The following is a 15,749-nucleotide window of genomic DNA, read 5'->3' as shown; positions in this document are numbered from 1 at the left end:
AAGAAGGTTGACACGGCTTTGTTCAAATCCACGTGGGATCCGAATGGACTTCTGGGGTTTGTTGTGGCGTTTGCTGTGAGAGGTGCATGCTATGGAGGGGCTTTTATTTTTTATCTGTGGGTGAATGACCTGGCGTCTTGGTTGGTTTCATACCTATGATGCTTCAGGGGCTACTAGGAAAGAGCCGCGGGGACAAACTCCTTGGGTGGGTGGGATGGTGGGAGGGGGTGGGAGTGGGGGTTGCCACCCATCAGAGTAATCCCTTGGGTTTGTTTTGGGGAAACATGATGTTGGACTATAAGATCCAAAAGACAGATTCTATGTCCATGAGAAGAGAACTCCGGAGGGTGAACATCGGAGTCCAGCTTCTCCAAAGAGGACCCTCCATATGAATGGTCTGACGGCTCACTGGCTTCAAGTCTAGGCTCAACTCAGACCTCTCTCCCACATTATGAGGTCTGTCCTCATGTCTGGATGAAGGCCAGCACATTGCAATTAAAATTTTAGGATGGCAATGCGGTCTCCTTCTTGGGTTTCTGGATGTGTTCTGAGTCTTCAGAATGCCATTGATAGGAATGTGACTGGCTTCATTTGTCTTTCTATTAATTAAAATAACCAAATGGGTTTTTCAGAATTGATAGTAACCTACATGGGAAGGAAATCCAAAAAAAAACAAAACACGGGATACATGTGTTTCTTGCTGAGTCATGAGGTCGTCTCTGACTCTTTGTGACCCCATGGACCGCAGCACTCCAGCCTTCCCTGTCCTTCACCATCTCCCGGAGTTTGCTTCAACTCATGTCCGTTGAGTCGGTGATGCCATCCAACCATCTCCTCCTCTGTCGTCCCCTTCTCCTCCCGCCTTCAATCTTTCGCAGCATCAGGGTCTTTTCCGGTGAGTCAGCTTTTCCCATCAGGTGGCCAAAGGACTGGAGTTTCAGCTTCAGCATCAGTCCTTCCCGTGAATACCCAGGGTTGATTTCCTTTAGGATGGACTGGTGGGATCTCCCTGCAGCCCAAGGGCCTCGTATAGCTGATTCACTTTGCTGTTCGGCAGAAAGTAACACAACGTTGTAAGGCAATGACACACCAAAAATAAAATTTTTTTACCTTAAAAAAAAGAAAACCTAGCAGTGGGCTGACCCAAGAATAAATTGCTAATAGTAGAGACAAAGGTGGGACTTGGTGTCACGGAGACACAGCCTGTGGGTGAGGATGGAACTCAGAACACAGATCAAGGTGATCTCACGTATAGCACGCTGATCAAAGCGAATGATAAGAGGATTACATACTGAGGAGTTGCTGAGAGAGCCGATTTAAAAACTTCTCATCACCAGAAAGAAAGGGTAGCTGGTAACGATGGAGGTGTCAGCTAACGTTTGGCGGTGACCATTTGGTGACATGACGTGGGATTCTCCAGGCAAGAGTACTGGAGTGGGTTGCCGCGCCCTCCTCCAGGGGATGTTTCTGACCCAGGGATCGAACCGTCTCCTGAATTGGCAGGTGGATTCCTTACCAGTAGCGCCACCCATTTATACACATTTGAGATCTTTGTGTTGCAACCGTAAATTTACACCACAGAGTATGTCAGTGACACCTCTCTGAATCTGGGGAAAAGGAACTTCCCCCGTGGTCCATTGGTTGACTCCTCTCTTCCGCTGAAGGGAGGTGTGGGTTCAGTGTCTGGTTGGGGAATTAAGATCCCCCATGTTGCAGGGCACAGCCAAAAAAAATAAATAAGGCTAATTGAAGAAAGAAAAAAAAGTCACACATCTTTTTCTCCAGCAGGTCCCCCACCATGGTTGAACTCGTGAACTCCTGTCTGCCACATGCATGCACAGATTTCCTGGTGGGGCTAGTTAATAACTCTGACAGCCTGTTGCTGCTTGTCATATCAAATAATATTTCTGGAAGGCCACTCCTTGGTATCAACAAAGGCTCACAAATATTTCTCTGGCTGGGTGGTTTGTAGCAAATGTTGAAAGACGTGCCCTTTTAAAGTGATTTCTCAAGGACATTTTCACCCTCCCCCACGACCTTTTCTTTTCAGTTCTTGGAATGACTCATGTACTAACTCATCCAAGAACTATTTTTTGATTATTTACTGTTCAGGGAACCAGGAGTCTCTGTAAGACGTTTGTAAAAATATAACCATGGCAGCCTGAGACAGAAAAAAGAAAATGGTAGGAAAACAAATTTTGAAGAAACCCTGGTACTGGTTTGTTTTCAAAGCCTTGTAGAAGGTGTGCTTAGGTAAGAGAGAAGAGGAGTTTGTTTTCAAAGACTTGTAGAAGGTGTGCTTAGGTAAGAGAGAAGAGGAGTTTGTTTTCAAAGACTTGTAGAAGGTGTGCTTAGGTAAGACAGAAGAGGAGACAGGGACACAGAGGAGAAGCCGCGTGGAGACGGAGGCAGAGACGGGAGGGAGGCGGCCACCAGCCCAGGGACGGACGCCTGGAGCCCCCAGAAGCTGGAAGAGGCGGGAAGGACCCTCCCCTGGAGACTCTGCAGGGACTCAGCCCTGGGGCCCTTGACCTCAAGACGTCTGGTCTCCAGGACCAGGGGAAGATGGATGTCTGTTGTTTTAAGTCCCCTGGTTTGTGGTCATTTGTTGTTATCAGTCCAGGAAACTAATACACCCACTCTCTGTAAGCCTGTCTAGATCTCAGCTTTTCATCAAGACCATGTCCTCCTCCAGGAAACCTTTTTATAGACTTTCCAGGCTTCAGAAGCAGTCAGAGACCAGTACAGAAAACTCCCAGTATTGCAGACTTAAGTGTGTGATGTCCTGATCATTTAATTTTCAACACCCTGAGCATGGGCTTCTATAATTGATCTCATCAAGGCAGCAGTGGGCTTCCCCGGTGGGTCAGCGGTAAAGAATCCACCTACAACGCAGGAGCTGCCTGAGACTTGGGTTTGACCCCGGGGTCAGGAAGATCGCAAGGAGGAGGGCATGGCAACCACTCCAGTCTTCTTGCCTGGAGAATCCCCATGGACTGAGGAGCCTGGCGGGCTGCAGTCCATGGGGTCGCAGAGAGTCAGACATGACTGAAGTGACTGAGCACGCACCCCAGGCAAGCCAGATCTTAATTCCCTGCCCACGGATGGGCATCCTGGATGAGAACCAGGAATCCCAGCCAACACTCCTGCAAAGGCTACGAGGCTAGAAGCTATTTCTCTCTAGAACTTTGACCCCAGTGAAAAATGCGTTTATCTCAGAGGCAGAAACTGTAAACGCAGGTATAAAATTTTTTATTAGAAACACAGCATTAACCAGTGAGGAAGCAGAGAGAGAAATGGTTCCTTTAGTTACCACAGAAGCAAGAGAGACAGGCTTAAGGGGAGACAGAGGGTGTGGGCGTTCCCCCCTCCCAGAGAGGAGCCCAGTCCGGAGGCGGTTAAGATATTTATAGAAGGCAGCTCTTGCGGGTCTTTGTCTTCCTTCAGGTCCATTACCTGGTTTCTTTTCCCACACCTGACCTACCCCGGGACCCGCCCCTGGGGTGTGCACACGCACCCCTCGGGCAAGATGGATCTCGAAGTGAAGGCTTCTGGGAGCAGCAAGACTCATTATGGTCTGGCGTGACCCGCTGACTGTGGACCCTCCTCAAGGAGAGCACGCGTAGCGTTTCGCTTGTCCCCAAGGAGGGGCGAACGGAGATCCCTCAAGCCCTCAGTCACACGGGGTTTTGTGGCTCTGTGCCCTTGCCTTGACTCTTCCCCTGAGATGCTGACCAGAGACAAACGCTGCTGAGTTACCCTGTTTCTGACGCCGACGATACATCCCTCCACTGGAGCCCAGCCTATCTCCTTGTCTCGGGAAATGCACACAGCACGCTGGTTTTAAGCTTCCGGCCTGAAGCCCACGTCTTCCGGGCCCCACGAAATGCACCCCAGGAGGCCAGTCGTACATGTCTAACCCGGAGACCATCCACCTCCGACATCACTGTTCCCCACACATGAAGGCAAGGGTCCGCCCAAGTGCAGAGAGGCACGGCCACAGAGAAAGGACGGCCTTTTCCACAAACAGTGCTGAGAAGAAAGATGCATGTTGATAGAGACCTCTCGGAATTCCTCTGCTGTGTGCTTATATATAGAACTGACTCATTTGAAAAGACCCTGATGCTGGGAAAGATTGAGGGCAGGAGGAGAAGGGGGTGACAGAGGATGAGGTGGTTGGATGGCATCACCGACTCGATGAACAGGAGTTTGAGTAAGCTCCGGGAGTTGATGATGGGCAGGGAGGCCTGGCGGGCTGCAGTCCATGGGGTCACAGAGAGTGGGACACGGCTGAGCGACTGAACTGAACTGAATACACACATATGCCTGTTACCACCGGAGGTGTACACACACACACTCAGACGCCGGAGGGGAGGGGCCGGCCACGCCTCCCTAAGTCCCTCGTCGGTGCCGGGCCTGCCTAACCGGTTGGGCCAGTTGTTAACCATGGAAACTCTTAAGAAGCAGACTCTGGGGTCCTCCGGGACACTCGTGAACTTTGACCTGACCCTAGTAAATCCCCCTGCCCAGAGTTAAAAGACCAGACTTACAGGCGCCCGGGAGACAAAGATCGAGTTTGTTCAGTTCAGCCGTGCATCAGCTCCGTGCCCCAAGTCCCGGGTGACGCCTCCCAGCTTTCCCCACTCCTGGGGCTCGAGGCTGTTTTCTTTGCACTTGGGGTCTGCAGGGGAAGCCCCCTTCTCCTGGGGGGGGTCTTTCCCCGCTTTCTCTCCAGGCACCCATCTGCTGAGAAAACGCTTGCTTCTTCTCAGAATCAGTTTTACGACCAATTACCACGGAAATGCGTAACATTTAAAAGGTCTGACTCAAAATGAATGCCATTCACGAGGAGTGCGTCAGAAAGTTGTAACGGAGGAAAAGAAGAAAAAGACCCAAATAAGGTGAAAATGCATAAACCTAAAAAACTGTTTTTGTTTTTTAAGAAATACAGGAGTTCCTGGTGGTGCAGTGGTTAAGATCGCTGGTTGGGGAGCTAAGATTGTCACTTGCCTCGGGGTCAAACAACCAAAACATAAAACAGAAGCAGTACCGGAACAAATTCAATAAAGACCTTAAAAAAATGGTCCACGTTAAAAAAAAAAAATCTTAAAAAAAAAAAAATGTTCAAGGAAGCCAAGCGGAACCTCTAAATTAGAAGCATTCCTGTTTGAATCGTTGGCTTTATAGGTGGCATGAAAAGTTTGGAGGTTTCCAACAAGGAAGTACTTATCCATGTTATACTTGGATGTATGTCCAGTGTCTCCCCATCACCAGCCCCTCCCCAGTCTGTGACACACAGCAGTCTGCTCTCTGCATCTGTAACTTTATTGTTTTCAATTCCACACAGATGTGAGAACATAAGATAGTTGTCTTTCTCTGCCCGACTTATTACACTTAGCATAATAATGCCTTCAAGGTTCACCTGCTGTCTGCTCAGTCGCTCAGTCGTGTCTGACTCTTTGCGACCCCGTGGACTGTAGCCCGCCAGTCTCCTCTGTCCGTGGGATTCTCCAGGCAAGGATACTGGAGTGGGTTGCCATGCCCTCCTCCAGGGGGTCTTCCCCACCCAGGGACTGAACTCAGCTCTCCCACATTGCAGGCAGAGCCAGGGAAGCCCGCTGCTGCAAGTGACAAGATTTCTTTTTTATGGCCAAGTAATATTCGTGTGTGTGTGTGTGTGTGTGTGTGTGTGTGTGTATGGGTTTCCTTGGTGACTCACTGGTAAAGAACTTGCCTGCCAACGTAGGACACCCAGGTTTGATCCCTGGGTCGGGACGATTCCCTGGAAAAGGAAATGGCAACCCACTCCAGTATTCTTAGCTGGAGAATCCCATGGACAAAAGAGCCTGGTGGGCTACAGTCCATGGGGTCACAAAGAGCATGACTATGTGTGTGCACATGTATTTTCTGTATTCATTCATCCATCTCCATAACACACTTGGGTTGTTACCTTGTCTTGGCTATTGTGATTGGCACTGCTGTGAACACAGAGGTGCAAATAAGTCTTCAATATCCTGATTTCATCTCCTGCAGACAAATACTCAGGGCTTCCCTGGGGGCTCAGTTGTAAAGACTCTGCCTGCAATGCAGGAAACTCCAGTTCGATCCCTGGGTCAGGAAGATCCCCTGGAGGAGGAAATGGCGACCCATTACAGTATTATTGGGTAGAGAATCCCATGGACAGAGGAGCCTGGAGGGCTGCAGTCCATGCGGTCGTATAGAGTTGGACACGACCGAGAGACTCTCTCTCACACACGCACACGCGCGCACGCAGGGCTGGGATTGCTGCATCCTAGGGCAGTTCCATTTTTTGGTGGTTGGAGGACCCTCCAGCCTGCTGCCCCAAGCGGCTGCTCCAGTTTTCCGTCCCGGACAGCACACAGGGGTCCCGTTTTCCCTGCCTCCTCGCCCACCCCGTGCCGTGACCTTGGGAGCAGCGAGGTCAGGTCTCCCCGGGGTCCACGTCCCGGGAGCACGCGCAGAACGGGAAGATCCCGCAGCAGGGCTGCAGCCACGGCTTCCAGGCCACATGGCGGAAGGAGAACTGCGCAGGCGCCGGGCTCACGGACCCGCGGTGCTCCCGGACCGCCCGGCCCACGCGGGCCACCGCCTCGCGGTACAGGGGCCCGGCGTCGGGGGACACGGGCCGGGCCTCGGACGGGTCCCTGGACAGGTCGAAGAGCAGGGGCGGGTCGTGGTGGGTCACGCCGGACCCCGAGCAGGGGCACACGCCGCGGCCGTGGCAGGCCCCCGCGCCCTCGGGGTGGAAGAGGGGCGTGGTGTAATGGACCTTCCAGAGCCTTCCACCTACGGGCAAACGGAGACGGTCCCCCATCAGCTGTGCGGACACCTGGCTCTCTCCTCCCTCACCTTTCTGTCTTGTGTGTCAGCTGTCAGCCATCTGTCATCTATCTGTATCTTTTCCTCTATATGCAGCTGTGTCCTCTATATGTAGCTGTGTCTGACTCTTTGTGACCCCGCCAGGCTCCTCCGTCCATGGGATTCTCCAGGCAAGGATACTGGAGTGGGTTGCCATGTCCTCCCCCAGGGGATCTTCCCGACCCAGGAATTGAACCCAGGTCTCCTACACTGCCGGGCAGGTTCTTTACCATCTGAGCTACAGGGAAGTCCCTGTATATGTATCTAAACTATTTATTATCTACCTATTCATCTACTGGAGAAGGCAATGGCAACCCACTCCAGTACTCTTGCCTGGAAAATCCCATGGATGGAGGAACCTGGTAGGCTATAGTCCATGGGGTCTCAAAGAGTCGGACACGACTGAGTGACTTCACTCACACTCATTCACTCTATTCATCTATTATCTGTGTATATCTATTTCTCTATCCACCTATCACATCATCCTTTTCATCTATTACATATCTATTTACCAACCACCATCCATCCATCCATCCATCCATCCATCCATCCATCCATCCACCCACCTATATCCATCCATCATCCATGTATCCATCCCTTATCCATCCCTCTACGCATCCATCCATCCACCCATTCATCTATTAATCTGTCCACTCATCCATCTACCCATCGACAGATCCATGCATCCATCCATCATCTACATATCCATTCATCTATCCACCCACCTATCCATCCATCCTTCCACCCATCTATCTACCCATTCATCCATCAGTCTATCCATCCATCCATCCATCCATCTACCCAACTATCCATCCATCATCTGTGTATCCATGCATCCATCCCTTATCCATCTCTCTACACATCCATGCATCATCCATCAACCCATCCATCCATTGATCATCCATCCATCCATTCATCATCTATGTATCAATTCATCCATCCATCATCCACCCATCCACCCACCCACCCATCTATCTACCCATTCATCCATCAGTCTATCTATCCATCCATCCACCCACCATCCATACACCCATCAATCCATCCATCCATCATCTACATATCCATTCATCTATCCATCCCTCCATCATCCATCCATCCACCCATTCATCTACTAATCTGCCCATCCACTCATCCATGTACCCATCCACACATCCGTCCATCATCCATCCACCCATCAATCTATCCATGCATCCATCCAGCCATCATCTACATATCTATTCATCTATTCACCCACCCATCCATCAATCTGTCCATCCATCATCCATCCATCCATTCATCAATATACCCATCTGTCTATCCATCATCAACATATCCATTCATCTATCCACCCACCCATCCATCAATCCATCCATCCATCATCTATGTATTCATCCATCCACCCATTAACCATCAACCATTCATCCACCCACCCATCTATCCATCCACCCATTTATCCATCAGTCTATCTATCCATCCATCCATCCACCCATCATCCATCCACCCATCCATCAGTCTATCCATCTATCTACCCATCTATTTATTCACCCATTCATCCATCTATCTCTCCATCCATCCATCATCCATCCATCCACCCATCATCAACATATCCATTCATCTATCCACCCACCCATCCATCAATCTATCCAGCCATCATCTATGTATTCATCCATCCATGATCCATCAACCCATCCATCCATCATCATCCATCCATTCATTCACCTATGCATCTATCTATCTACCCATCTCTCTATCCACCCATTCATCCATCAGTCTATCCATCCATCCATCCATCCACTGTGAATCCATCCATCCATCATCTATCCATCCACCTGCCCATCCACCCGGGCACCCACACATCCTCTGGGTTCCATCTCTCTGGAGGACCCTGACTAAGACCAGCACCCGCCGAGGCGTGGGGAGGCGTGCACTCACTGTCCTTCTCGTGCCAGCGGGCGGCGTGGAGATACTGCCCGCAGTAATGAAACAGGAACTCGTGAGCCGAGTGCTCAGCGTCTCCCCGCAGCAGGGGCAGCAGGCTCCGGCCGTCAATCACCCTGATCAGGGAAGAGACCACAGGAGGGACTGAGACTGGGGTTGTGCGGGCAGCATTGTGGACCTGGGACCTTCGAAACCCCAAGGCTGCCAGGACCCCAGATAACACACAGTGGATCAGACACGCCCCGTCTCCCCGAGGCTGCCCAGACTGCACGTAGCACGTCATAAATAGAAGACACGCACACACACCCAGACACAACAACACACACCACGCTGACTGCAGATATTAACACCAAGTCTTCTTAAATTCCAGCTGGGCTGCCCGTGCCCCTAGGCTGAAGTCTAGGGGAACAGAAACCTTTTACTTATATTTTTCATTTTATGTATGTATTTTTGAATTTTTATTTTCTAGTGGAGTATAGTTGATGAACAACATTGCAAGCGATAGTTTCAGGTATACGGCAAAGTGAATCAGTGATACGTAAGGCATGCATGTATTCTTTTTCAAATTCTTTTCCTATTTAGGTGATTACAGAGCATTGAGCAGAGTTCCCTGTGCAGTACAGCCAGGCCTTGTTGGTTATCTGTTTTATATATAGTAGGTGAGGTGAACATCTACAGTCAGCAAGGCTTTGAGTGAAGCAGATCGCCCTGGGTTTAGGAGGGTGAGCCTGGTCCAATCAGTTGAAGGCTGTCAAAAACAAATCTGAGGTTTGCTGGAGAAGAGAAAACTCTCCCTCAACACAATGATACAGAAATTCTCCTGAGTTTGCACCTTGCAGCCTTCCCAACATCAAATTTTAATTCTCCAGTCTCTACCACTGCATGAGCCAATTCCTTATGATAAATGTCTTATTACGACCCCATGGACTGAAGCCCGCCAGTGTCCTCTGTCCATGGGATTCTCCAGGCAAGAATACTGGAGTGGGTTGCCATGTCCTCCTCTAGGGGATCTTCCCAACCCAGAGATCGAACCTGGGTCTCCTGCATTGCAGACAGGCACTCCTTACCATCAGAGCCACTAGCAAGAGCCCTTACTACTTCACACACACACACACACACACACACACACACACAAACACATGCATATGTATGTTGGCTCGCTCTCTCCAGAGAAATCTGCTGAACTACAAATACTACTAAACTAAAAAGTTAATAAGATGGCTTTTTTAGGGGGGCAGTAAGAACTAGGGGATAAAGTACCTTATATTATTATCCATCATACACAAATATTTATTGGTTATCTTTTTTCAGGTTTTTTTTGGGGGGGGAGGAGGTGACCGGTAGAATCCTTGTTCTCCAAGCAGGGATCGAACCTATACCCTCTGTGAGTGGAAACGCGGATTCCTAACCACTGGAGCTCTAGGCAAGTCCCTTTTTGATTATCCTAAATGAAGTAAAATCCAATCTTATATCAAAATATTTACTTATAAGAAAAAAAAATATTTACTTCTATTTTCTCTCATGTATGAGAGGGGCTTTTTGGGTGTGTATCGAGGTACATAATCATTTTTAAATCATATTTTCAAGGAACTTCCCTGGTTGTCCAGCAAGGTTAAGACTCTGAACACTTGCAGTGCAGGGGGGGACACAGGTTTGATCCCTGGTCCGGGAACTAAGATCCCACATTCTGTGTGGCACAGCCTAAAAATAAAAAAAAAAAACTTAAAAAAAAAAATTTAAATTCTCATAGCCGCACCAACACGTGGGCAAGACTGCATTTCAGAAGATTAATAGCAGATGTCGCATTCTGACAACCGGATCTCTGGATTGTGATGCCAAAATGTAAACTTTTGCCAAAAAAAAATCAAAACAAGTCACTGGACCCAATAGTTCCTTTAGCCTTGTTTTCCGGGGTGTGGTCATTTCACATCAGCCTGTCCCCTACATGGGAGACTGTTTTAAACGTTCTCCTATTGTAGACTGTTTTCCCCTAAAATATGGACGAGGGAAGGGTCTCTCTCAGGACGCAGGGAGGTGTACCTGTCCTGGGGCACCTGGCCGCCCGCCAGCTGGACCACAGTGGGGAAGACGTCCATCAGGCTGGTGGGCTCTTGGACCACGCGGCCGGCCGGCAGGACGCCGGGCCACCGGAATATCCCCGGGACCCGGATCCCGCCTTCCCAGCCGGCCATGCCTTTGCCACCTGGAAGGGAAGGACGCCATTGCATTCTCAGGAGATGCTCCAGCCTAGGCACACACCCGGATGTAGCTGGGTGTGTCTGTATCCAGTCTGTGCGCTCAGTCACTCCGTGGTATCCGACTCTTTGCCCCCCCCCCATCACTGTAGCCCACGGGCGCTAGTGGTAAAGCACCCACCTGCCAATGCAGGAGATGTAAGAGACATTGGTTTGATCCCTGGGTGGGGAAGATCCCCTGGAGGACGGCAAGGCAACCCGCTCCAGTATTCTTGCCTGGAGCATCCCATGGACAGAGGAGCCTGGTGGGCTACAGTCCATGGGGGTCTCAGAGAGTCAGACACAACTGAAGCAACTTAGCACGCACGCACAAACTGTAGCCCACGAGGCTCCTCTGTCCATGGGATTCTCCAGACGAGAACACTGGAGTGGGTTGCCATTTCCTTCTCCAGAATAATTCAGATGGACTGTATCAAATTTTATTTTATTCATTTTATTTCTAAAAGTTTTTTTGGCCATGCTGAAAGGCATGTGGGATTTGAGTTCCCTGACCAGGGATCGAACCCGTGCCTCCTGCAATGGAAGTGCAGAGTCTTAACCAGTGGACCACCAGGGAAGTCCCTCATGTCAGATATTTAAAAGTACCAATGTAAAGAGATTTTACCCTGGAACCTCAATGCCCGCGGGCCTTACCTCTGTATATTCCATTCCACCCGCCCAGCTGGACGTGTCCGTCTCTCGCCTCCAAGTGTCCTCCGTGATCAGAGGTGAAGTACGTAAGAGTCGTGTTTTTCAGACCGTGTTCTTCAACGGCATTCAGAATCTCCCCTTTGGGAAAGACGGAGCATTTCAGGGCAACGTAAATGAAACAGCATCTGAGAATTCAACACGATGTCTCCTTTCTGAGGGTTTCCCAGGTGGCTCAGTGGTAAAAGAACCCACCCGCCTGCCAATGCAGGCGACGCAGTTTCGATCCCTGGGTTGGGAAGATCCCCTGGAGGAGGGCATGGTAACCCACTCCAATATTCTTGACTAGAGAATCCCATGGACAGAGGAACCTGACGGACTGTGAAGTCCATGGGGTCGCAAAGAGTCAGACACGACTGAGCGACTAAAACTTAATTTTTAAGCTCTTTATTGAATGTACTACAATATGGTTTCTGTTTCATGTTTGGTTTTTTGGCCACGAGGCATGTGTGATCTTAATTCCCCATTCAGGGACTGAACCCACACCCGCTGAGTTGGAAGGTGAAGTCATCACCACTGGACCACCAGGGAAGTCCTGGCGTGACAGCGTTCAATCACAGGCTTTAGAAGGACGCCGTTGTGCAAAAGTAGACAAAAGGAATCGGAAAGGCAGAAGGAGTCTGTGGATGATATGGGAGAATCGTCCTCTATGTCTTTGATTCTTTACTGAAGGCTGGCTCCTGGGGAGGTCCCCCACCTGTCACCCGCCATCAAGGGAAGGCCGGGAACTAATGAAGCCTGGCCGTGGGCTGACTTACCCACCAGCCAGTCCATCTCCTCCACGTTGTCACCATACAAGCCGTGATGACTTTTCCCAAGGAACCTTTCTGTGGTCACCAGGGGGATATGGACATGCAGCAGAGACACGAAGAGCAGGAATGGACCACGCTTATTTCTGGAAAGAGGAGAGGACATCCTTCGGTTATAAGAGCATCTCTTTGATCCAGGACTTGAAAGTAGAGACTGAAGGCTCATGGGCATCAAGTAGTTAACATGTTCCGTTTGCTGGGGGTTTTAGCATCTGTAAAACAACTGAAGAAGTCTGCATCAGATACTATAATCTACGTACTTCAGACAGGAGCTGGGGCAGAGGACAGGGGTCGGGGTCTGTCCCAGGAACGCCCCAGAGGGTCATGTCAGCGACATTTCCGTATCAGCACACACAGCCCCCTTCCTCTTTTAAGTTGCTGTGCAGTATTCTAGACATCCCAAGTGGCTCAGTGGTAAAGAATCCAGCTGCCAGTGCAGGGGACCCAGGTTCGATCCTTGGGTCAGGAAGATCCCCTTGAGGAGGACATGGCAACCCACTCCAGCATTCTTGCCTGCAGAATCCCGTGGACAGAGGAGTCTGGCGGGCTACAGTCCATGGGGTTGCAAAGAACACGAGCACGTGTGTATATATATATATATTTTCTTTATCCTTTCATCCATCAGTAAGACACTTAGGCTGTTTCCACGTCTTGGCTGTTGTGAACACTGCCGCAGTGAACATAAAGGTCCAGATATTTGTTCACTGTCCTGATTTCATCTCCTTCAGTCAAATACACAGGGGCTTCCCAGGTGTTGCTAGTGTTACCACAATCAGCTTACCAATACAAGAGACCTGGGTTCATATCCCTGGGTTTGGAAGATCCCCCTGGAGAAGCGAATGGCAACCCACTCCAGTATGCTTGCCTGGAGAATCCCATGGACAGAGGATCCTGGAGGGCCACAGACCACGGGGGTCGCCAAGAGTCGGACACAACCGAGCGACTGAGCATGCACACAGAGAACGTTTATATTAACTAAAACAAAACAGAGCCAAAAAAAAGAAAGAAGAGACTAGAGTTTTGAAAACCAATCCATGTGTAACTGCTGAAGTCTTCAAATCCACCTGCTCATTTCAACTCACTCCAGTCTTCTTGCCTGGAGAATCCCATGAACAGAGGAGCCTGGTGGGCCACAGTCCACAGGGAACAGAGTTGGACACGACTGAGTGACTAAGACACATACACACACATGCCTGCTCGTAGAGCTGGCAGATTCCCACCGGTGGTAAAGAGACTCAGATGCAGCGAGAACTCACCTCTGATTTCCAAGGGGACGGCGCCATTACCTTGCAATAAAGGAAACGGCTTCCTCAAGCACGAGGCTCGAAGCTCTTTCCAAAACCATGGGCTGCTCAGTGACTTCGTGGTTTCTCATCAGGATGCAGTTCCAGTGGCGGACGAAGCCAAAGCTGGCGTACCAGGACGTGAAAAACAGCAGGACCAGGGTGGCCACACTCAAGACTAGTTTCCAGGAAACGGAGATCAGCCTGCAGGCTTTGCCGGCCACGATGGTCAACACGCCCAGGGCCATGATCTGGGTGTAAAGCCACAGCCTGGCCCTCAAGCCCGCGTCCACTTCCGGGGGCCTGTCTGGGTGGCAGTCGTTGACCAGCGTGAAGGGCATGCCGTAGAAATAGTCAAAGCCGTGGTGCAGAGGGTGATGGCAGTGGTCGGTGCGCGAGGCACAGTTTACACCCTGATGCCATTTTCCTGAAGACAGAAGCAAGAACTTAAAAAAAAAAAAAAAAAAGATGAAACATAAAAAAACAGCGTATGCCTAAGGGACTAAGCCTGAAATTACCTTCTGAGGGTAATTTGGAGGTTCATCACCGACTCAGTGGTCATGAGTTTGAGCAAACTCCGGGAGATGGTGAAGGATAGGGAAGCCTGGCATGCTGCAGGCCATGGGGTCGCAAGTAGTCGGATGCAACTGAGCAACTGAACACCAACACACAAAAAGCAATAGGAGCTTCCTAGGTGTCTCAGTGGTAAAGAATCTGCCTGCCAATGCAGGAGACACAAGAGATGCGGGTTCAATCCTTGGATTTGGGAAATCTCCTGGAATAGGAGAAGGCAACTCACTCCAGTATTCTTGCCTGGAGAACCCCATGGACAGAGGAGCCTGGAGGGCTACAGCTGCCCAAAATTCCACGTGGAGAAGTGACACTTGTTCCCGTGGTCTCCCCACGACTCACCAGCTATCTTCAGAACCTGTAAGACTCTGTCCTGGTTCCCAACCCAGGAATCTGCCCTTTTACATTTAAGGAAACAAAAACAGCAGGCTACAGTGAAGACTGTGGAGAATAAAAACCATACAGAAGAATGCCACCTCCAAAGCTTTCCACCATCTGATGTTTTAACACTGAGTTTTGAGATGAAGTGTGGACATTTAAACCAATATAATGTCTAGAAGATTCTGACCAGTGCCGTGAGGAAAAGATAGATTCCTCTAGCAAAGAGGCCAATGGAGAAATATTTTAAAGTTACAAGGACTCCCTGAGAAAACCATAATTGTAAAAGACTCATGCACTCCAATGTTCACTACAGCACTATTTACAATAGCCAAGACATAAAAACAACCTAAATGTCCACTGACAGATGAATGGATACAGATGTGGTACATATATACAATGAAATATTACTCAGCCGTAAAAAAGAATGAATTTGAGTGACTGGTAGTGAGGGTGAATTAACCTAGAACCTGCTATACAGAGTGAAGTTAAGTCAGAAAGAGAAAAACAAGTACGGTATGTTAATGGGTATGTTTGGAATTTAGAAAGAGGGAACAGGTGAACCTATTCACTGGGCAGGAATCAAGAGGAGGGTGTGGACACAGGAGGGGAAGGAGAGGGTGGGACGAACTGAGACAGCAGCACTGACATCCATACACGACCACGTGTAAAACAGACAGCTAGTGGGAAGCTGCTCTATAGCACAGGGGGCTCAGCTCGGGGCTCTGCAATGACCTAGTGGGGTGGATGCGGGGGGTGAGCAGGAGGCTCAAGAGGAAGCATTCTTCATGGCTGATTGATTTCATTGTAAAGCAGAGACCAAGACAACATTGTAAAACACCTATCCTCAAAAAAAAAAGTCTAGAAAAAAAAATAAGAATGAATATTGTTAAAAGAAAAGAAAATTACTGGGTCAAAAAAAAAAAAAAGACTCTTCAGTTTCAACATGGTGAACCATTCAAGAGACATGA

General features: G+C 49.5%; 1 protein-coding gene across 4 annotated transcripts in view; it reads right to left on the bottom strand.

Annotated features, from left to right (window-relative positions):
- Positions 1–5,802: 5,802 nt before the first annotated feature.
- LOC122689345 (arylsulfatase D-like) overlaps positions 5,803–15,749 on the bottom strand; it is a 20,806-nt gene continuing 10,859 nt past the window's right edge. For 3 of the 4 annotated variants that reach the window (XM_043895700.1, XM_043895699.1, XM_043895702.1), the window contains exons 5-10: positions 13,834–14,257; positions 12,497–12,633; positions 11,685–11,819; positions 10,837–10,999; positions 8,791–8,912; positions 5,803–6,807 (exon numbers count right to left, since the gene is read on the bottom strand). In XM_043895700.1, the coding sequence (XP_043751635.1) occupies positions 6,443–6,807; positions 8,791–8,912; positions 10,837–10,999; positions 11,685–11,819; positions 12,497–12,633; positions 13,834–14,257 (1,346 nt within the window). In that variant the 3' untranslated portion in view covers positions 5,803–6,442. Of the gene's footprint in view, positions 6,808–8,790; positions 8,913–10,267; positions 10,498–10,836; positions 11,000–11,684; positions 11,820–12,496; positions 12,634–13,833; positions 14,258–15,749 lie in introns of those variants that run through there. The other variant, XM_043895703.1, reaches the window with a different exon arrangement.

Source organism: Cervus elaphus, chromosome X (assembly GCF_910594005.1).
Source record: "Cervus elaphus chromosome X, mCerEla1.1, whole genome shotgun sequence".
In the NCBI taxonomy this organism is placed as follows: Eukaryota; Metazoa; Chordata; class Mammalia; order Artiodactyla; family Cervidae; genus Cervus; species Cervus elaphus.
Note: the sequence above shows the minus strand (reverse complement) of the source record. Positions and strands in the feature narration are given on the sequence as shown.